The following is a 7,718-nucleotide window of genomic DNA, read 5'->3' as shown; positions in this document are numbered from 1 at the left end:
ACAGTAAAAGATGCTGCTCTGAGCTGTTGAAAAGGAAGATGTTCTGGGGGAAGTGTCAGAGATAAGTTTGTAACAGACACAGAGCTTTGATCTGAGCACAGCTATTCCAGAAAGGCTAAGAGTAACATATCAAATTGCCCAGAGCAGCTGTGGCTGCTCTATCCCTGGGAGTGTTCCAGGCCAGGTTGGATGGGCTTGGAGCACCCTGGGCTGGTGGGAGGTGTCCCTGCCCAGGGCAGGGGGTTCAAATAAGATGATCCTTAAGGTCTCTTCCAACCCAAACCAGTCTGGGATTCTGTGATTTAAAGTGGCACCTAAGTGCCTTCTGTAAGAGGAAAGGGAACAAGTTCTCTCTGGTCATTAGGACCACACAGGATTTACACCCCAACTGCAGGCAGAGAGAAACAGGAGTGTGGAGAAGAGCTCTGATTCCCCCTTTGCAGAAAGGGAATGGAGACAGAGTTAGCTAAGTCACACAAGGAACATGTGCAGGTGTTTCTCACCCCCTGTACTGCACAGGCCTTTGGCATCCTCAGCAACTAAAGCACAAGAGCACCTGAACTTACAGACACCACAAATATTTGTACCTTTATTTTCTGGCTCTGACTAGAAACTAATTCAACTCACATAAATATATCAAAATCTTTAATCTCAATTACAATAAGGCCTGAAAAAAACTAATGTGCTATATTAGCTCATGAGTCCATCAAGCACTTTTACCCATCAGATTATTCTTTGCCCATACCACCACCAACCTCCTCCAAAGATTTACTCCCCATCTTTTTAATTTAGGTAATAATTACCTCCCACCCCAAACCACTCTAATTCAGTCAGTCTGACTATCTCCAACATCATCTCCCTGTGCTGGATTCATATCACAAAGACTTACAGGACTTAATGGCAGTAAGGGCTGGAGGTCAGTTCAGGGAGCTCTGAAATTTCTAGCCTTAGGACAGCAAATTCCACAGCAGCTGCAGGAAAGCTCAAGCATAATGACAACTTTGGGTGTACTGATGACAGATGGAAAATAGACCTGTTACCTCTGCAGTGCCAATGTCCTTGTGGATTTTCCTTTGGATTAATTTCCTTTCTGGGTTCAAGGTGTCTCCAAAAAGTGTCACCAGCTTCACTCTGAGTTCCTCTGAGCCAAACACACAGTGTCAGTGTAAGCACCGACACAGGTGGGATAAACAAACTCACACCTTCACACAAACCTTCTCTCTCTGCCCCAGCCAAAAGGGTTTCAGGTTTCAAACCAAACTCACACCCTGCAGTTCCCTGAGGAATCCCTGAGTAACCACCATCACTCTTTTATCCTTCCTTAAAAACAACATTTCCCTAAGCCAAGTCTCCTCATGCTGCTCCTGTGTTTTGTCTTTCCTCCCCCATGTTAACTCTCAGATTTCTTTGTCAGTGGTTTTTCCTTCCTTCAAGAAAAACCACCTCTAGGTCTACCTTGAACCTGCCCAAAATCATCTTTCTTTCCTTCTTTCCCATTAAAAAAGTTATCTTCCAGTGAGTCCTTAGAGAATCCATAGACCTCTCCAGATGTAGTTCACAGCCACAGGCTGAGACCAACCTTTGATCCTAAAAAGGACCCAACACCTTTCTGGAGATTTCATTTTCTAGAGCTTTAATTACCTATTTGGCCTTAAAGAAGTTCAATACAAATAAGTATGGGGAAAAGCGACTAAAAGGAAAGAAAATATTTAAATTACAAAGGTCATTGATGGTGACATTTAACATGAACTCAAAACTTGCCAGGAATGTTCACAGAGTGCAGAAGGAACTTTACCAAGTGCTGATCCAGGAGCTTTGCTAAAGTTAAACAAACTTGAAACATAAATGCTGCAACTAAAGGCACAGAAACCTGATGGTCTGACCTATACACAAACTCTAACAGTAATAACATTTTAAAATCCCTTCATATGTTGTATTTGCTTAAAATTAGGGGAATAAAAGGTAATTCAACACGTTTGAGCAACCTGGGCTGGTGGGAGGTCTCCCTGCCCATTGCAAGGGGTAGAACTGGATGAGCTTTAAGGTCCATTCCAACCCCTAAATTCCATGATTCTGTGATATTCCAGTGATGAAATGTTTTCAAATTAAACAACTTTAACATTTCAGCTGCTGCAAACCCTGAGATGCTCAGGCTGTGATTTAGAGCCTTTAGCCATGTGAAGAAAAGTAGCATCTCTGCATGTCAAGGGCAAGTTCTGGGAACCCTTGACGTGTTTTATGTGTGTGAGTGGAACAATTATTTATAGCTGCAGCAAGACAAAAAGGCAGTTTGGGAAATAATTCACCAAGGGATAAATTGTGAGCCAGATGTCACTCAGCTGAACGCCCTGGCACTGCTAATTTCTGACATTCAGGGCTTAATATTAGACTGAAAAGGTACTTTTAACTTGGGCTAGTCAAAGCATTTTCTGGCTGAACCGAAAGAAGTTGCAGAGATGTTTCACTAATGGATGAAAACTATGATCAGGTGTTCACCAGAATCTTTTAATCTGGGGAACCTCATTCCTTTCCATCTAATCACTTTGAATTTTATTAATTCTTCATATATGGACTTAAAGAAATACTAAAATCACCTTAAATTTGTAAACATTTGATAATTCCACTCAGGTAACATCCAGCCATTACAGCATAACAGATATACACATATTTATTTGTGTATATGAGTCTGACAGAGTATCATAGCAAAATAAGAAAAGTTTTAGTTATATAAAACAGCCTAATGAAAATACCACAAGTAAAGGACATTAAAAGTGAAATAATGCAGGAATTAAATGCTTTGAACTATGCCCCAGCAGATCCAGCCCCAACAAAACCATCTGCAGACACAAAATATTTGTAGAGTGTCTTCCCTTCAACAGAGGTTTTGTGTTTTCCATGTGTGTCAGCTGCCCAGGCTGGTTATGTTTGGGTTTTTCTCTCCCCATGATGGCTCAGGAGCTCACTGCTCTTCACAGCTGCTGCTGCCACAAAATGAGATCAAAAACTAGCCAAGAGGGGAAAATGTGAGGAAACAAACAAACAAAAGAGCAGAAAAAAAACCCACCAAAAATGATGCCAAAAAAGATAAATATTGAAGAAAATCCAAAGTAAGTCCAAAAAAAGACTTAAAAATTGACCCTTCCTTGTCCTACCACTCTTTGCCCACATAAAAAAAAGTTGTTGTCTCTCTTTTTGAACACATCTATCACCTGCAGGCAATCCTGTGTGGAGTCACAGCTCTTTGGAAATCTTCCCTAATGATCACAGCACCACAACTAAGCTCCAGCACAACTCAGCACAGGCCAATACACATATTTCTCTTCCTTAATCAAGCCAATAACACCAATGAACTAATTGCAGAGCAACACCTATGTGTGAGCTATGACCACATAGTAACTCCTTAAGGTCCCAGTGCTGCCAATGCAAAATTCCCATCCACACCAGGAGAACAAGGGATCCATTCATACATTTTTAGGACCTTCCCAGGCTGTGAAAAACTTCATTTCCAAACACAGCTCATAAACCATTTACACATCATTTAGCTTTTTGGCAATATTTCTTCTTTTGCATAGTTAAACAGGGAAGAAGGAACAGAATTTTGGGTTGGAAATAAGAATTCCTCAAAGAGAAAAGCAAATATACATATCGATATATGATTGATTTCCCCAAACATTAAGAAGTATCACTACAGAGACAGAAATATCTGTTCTCCCTCTAAGCTCTGGGAAGATCCCACCACCAGTGCTGCCTCCAGCTCTGGGGCACCAACACTGTGTGCACTCTGTTCTTCCCAAATTCCTTGAATCCTGGACAAAAAGAGATATGGAACAGCCTCACATCAGTTTGTCCTGAGTCTGGAGGACACAGCCAAGGGCAAGAGATGGTTGTTTCCTTTCTCAGAGCAGAGGAACACAGAAGGAAATCTGGGAAGCTAAACCAGGAGGGAAGATGACAATTTCTAAGGCCTCACATGTACAGAACTCCTTCAAATGAGACATAATCTGTACAAATTCAGTGAGAACAATTCCAAGTGAATATGTGATTCACTCACTTTTCACCTCATTTAATACCCTGTTTATCCCACCTTCACCCACATATTTTACCTACTACATAAATATGATATATACCTATATATTACCTACTAATACAGTTCCTTTACATATAATATAGAGCACAAACACAATTCCTTTGGCCTCAGCATTCCCATCCCAGAGCAGCACCACATCCCCCTGGTCAGAGTGGCACAGAGCAGAAGACAGAGATCAAAAAAAACCCCTAACAACAAACACTAAAACTTGGACAAATTAACCCAAATTAACTGTTTTGGGATAGTTAATTGCCCTACATTAACAGTACAATGTGACCTTGAACCCCCTAAAGAACACCCAACTTTCTTCTTGTAGAAATCTATTCCATCATCAAATATCTACAGTTTTCCCTCCTTTAACACAGAATTGAAGTTCAAATTGACCTTAACAAACCACCATGAAATCCGAAGACTCAAAAATGATTGTGGACACTAAATACAATCATTTCTTTAAGCTCTCCCCCACACTTACAGCTGATTTTCCTTGCATCTCCTTCACTTGAAGAAAAGATGATGCAGAAAGTCCATGTAAAGTCCATATAAACCATCACCATGTGCTCTCTACAGAGAGGTAGCAGAGACTGAGCCCTTACCTCAGCTCTGCTGCCCTTACCTCTCTTATTTGCCCCAGCTGAGGCTGTGATACTTCATTGGAAACCCCTGCAAGTACCAGGTGTTTGCTATCAAAACATCATGTGAGCTTCTCCTGGAGTTGAGCTGTTAAACACAAACATGTGCTACAGAAATGGCTTTGTGCTCTGAAATCATAGAATCATAGACTCAACTGGGTTGGAAAAGACCTCCAAGATCACCAAGTCCAACCCTACTGTGGTTACCAGACCATGGCACCAAGTGCCACATCCAGTCTCAGCTTCAGAATGTAAACAAACCTGAAAACATCTCAAAATCTGTTTTTCAAGTGTCTGAATACATTTAGAGACATAAACCAGCAAAGAATTAAGAGAATATTTATGTCAAAGAGTCTCAATCCATAGCTGAATTTTTCAGAGAACAGATTCAAATCTCTTTTTTGAGTCAGTTTTAATGTTCCTTCCTGGAAAAGATTTGAACAGTTAGGCAGATACATTAATGTATGACAATGTACATTATCTGAACTCTGTTATCTGACAGATTTGCAGTTGCTCATCTGATTGATGAACAGACATTAAATGATAAGGATTCAAACAGTCAAACTATGCAGGTAAACCACATTAGACCCCACAATGTTGTAATGAAAAATAGAATCTTGGCCCAAACTCTGCCAATGGGGGTAGCAAAGCTGCACAGTGATGATGTCTAGAGGTCTGAGGTATCCATGACTTGAAGATCCATCAAGGGCAATAATATATCTGGGAGAAACTTCTGCAAATTAAGAGAAAACACAACAGACTTCTCTCCTTATTTATACCAAGTGCCACTTAGAATGTTTATGGTGATGAAGCTGCTTGACCAGAGCTGCAATTTCAAGGTCATGGAATTACCACCACTTTGAACAATATCATCTAGATGAAGATTCAGCTGAGGTGAGATCACTGCTAGGAGATAATCCCTTTGGGGAGGGGATCAGGAATTCTGATCTAGGTGCTCAAACAGTTCATCATTTTTAGAAATTCTACCTCGTTTCACACTGTTTCATAATTGGAGTGTGACAGATTATACAGAAAAACAAGATATAGAGTATTATGTTATATTATTTTGTAGTATTACCAGTAGATAAGATAGCTCTGATCAAAGCAAGAAAAACATCTCTCCTAGATGTTTTCTATAAAACCATACGAGTTCTCTAGGAAAACCATAACTAAAGATAAGCTTAAATACACCTGTTGATCCAGACAAGAAATTCTTTATGCACAACGATGAACAGTTAAAAAACAGTTTCCATGTTGCCACATTGTCCACTGAAAGTTCCTTCTCATCTCACCGGGAAAAGTGATTGTCACAGACAATCTCTGTCCAAAAAACACGAGAAGCAAATGTGCTTTTTGATCATAAACCAGTGAGTGATAACTTGAGTTCCTCTCACTGCTCAGTCACCCAGTGGGTTCTTCTGGGGTCTATTTAACCCTGTGTGAAGCAGCTCTACTCAAACACCCAAGGAGTTCCTGACATGCACTTGTCTCTCCAGTGTCCACGTGTCTCTCCAGTGTCTCCTCACACTTTCTGTCACTAAGAAGAATCAGTGATTTCTCCTCGTTCTGGCCTTGGGCTCTGCCAGCAGATGTATCATGAGGTGCTGTGTCAGGACAGGGCAATCACCATGACTGCCCCCAGCACTGCAATGCTGCCTGTCCTCCTGCTGCCATCCGACGTCCTCCGGGCGTGCAGGACAGCAAACACTGCATTTGTGTCGTTGGTTGGGATTTCCACATTGCAGATCATGCCTTCACAGCAGGAAACACACTCCTGTGGGGGAAAAGGACATCACTGCACACAGGGGAACTCAGCAGAGGCTTCTGGAGAGCAGTGTGCATTCAGCTGCTTGCAAAGTTCAGCTAAACAGAGTCATCACCTCCCCTTGGCAGCCTGACCTAGGGCAGCAGATGCTATAAATCATACTCAAATCAAATCTCTTCAAATCATCCTGGAGTAACTCATCCCCTAGTGCTGTCACCAGGCTTCAGAGCTGTGATGGGATGTCACACAGCCACATTAGCTGCATGACAAGTGCACCAACACTGCACAAAAAAGAGCTTCCCCTTCCAACACGTGAGCTAAAAACAGGCATGGGAATGTTTCAGGCTTTGCCTTTCTAAGAGAAAAAATTCTGACTGCAAAAACTCTGTCCCCATTAGTTTGTCCCCATCAGCTTTTGTGTTCGGTGCAGCTTCGTGTGCTGAATTCAGACTTTGCCTGTGAGTTCTCCAGTGCCACAGAACCACCAGCACAGCTGATTGCCAGGAGGGAAGCTGAAAACAATTTTCCTTGTTTGCCTCTCCTTACTAGAAAAGCCAAAACAATGCCAAGTTTCACCTAATCCAGAGGCACAAGAACTCTGGGATAAAATCCCTACCTGTGACAGTGGGTTGGAACAAGAGGATCTTGAAGGTCCATTCTAACCCAAACCTGGGATTCTATGATCTCTGAGAATGCAGCAGGAGGCTGCAGGGTCATTTCATGCCCTCAGTCCAGCAAAACCTGTTGGAATCACTGGAAGCTGATCTAGAAAACACACAGACCCTTTGCTGTTTAACATGGATGTTGCCTCCTTTGTTTTCAGTGTCTGAAACCTTTCATGCTAAAAATAACTAACCTTAATTACTGAGGAACTAGTGGACAACACTTGACAGCACTAATTAACACTTCGGTGGGCTGTGCCTGGTTATTAAGGCTAACCAATCTTGTACCCATCATGCCAAGGATGAGAGAAAGCAGCAGTTTTAGCTTTTCCTCGTGGAGCAAAAACTCAGCTGCATCTTGCTTAAGACTATAGGCAAATATAATCTTGCACAACCTCACTGAGAACTGAAAACCCTTGGGTACACACCAGCCATGCCCCAGAGAGCTCAGGTGTTCCTTCTGAGGTTATTGCTCCATCCTGACACACACCAGCACCAAGAGCAGGAGGAAGAAGGGGTTGGTCATGCTTCTGCTGCAGAAACCTGATGTCTATTGTCAAACACTGCAGAGTGTA

General features: G+C 42.0%; 1 protein-coding gene across 1 annotated transcript in view; it reads right to left on the bottom strand.

Annotated features, from left to right (window-relative positions):
* Positions 1-6,325: 6,325 nt before the first annotated feature.
* Positions 6,326-7,718, bottom strand: part of LYPD6B (LY6/PLAUR domain containing 6B) — a gene marked incomplete at its 5' end in the record, with an annotated part of 2,616 nt that continues 1,223 nt past the window's right edge. Inside the window, one exon of the mRNA XM_009077112.1 lies at positions 6,326-6,490. Within this exon, the coding sequence (XP_009075360.1) occupies positions 6,326-6,490 (165 nt within the window). The remainder of the gene's footprint in view (positions 6,491-7,718) is intronic.

Source organism: Acanthisitta chloris, unplaced genomic scaffold, assembly GCF_000695815.1.
Source record: "Acanthisitta chloris isolate BGI_N310 unplaced genomic scaffold, ASM69581v1 scaffold19296, whole genome shotgun sequence".
Lineage (NCBI taxonomy): Eukaryota > Metazoa > Chordata > Aves > Passeriformes > Acanthisittidae > Acanthisitta > Acanthisitta chloris.
This window is presented reverse-complemented; position numbering and strand designations above follow the sequence as displayed.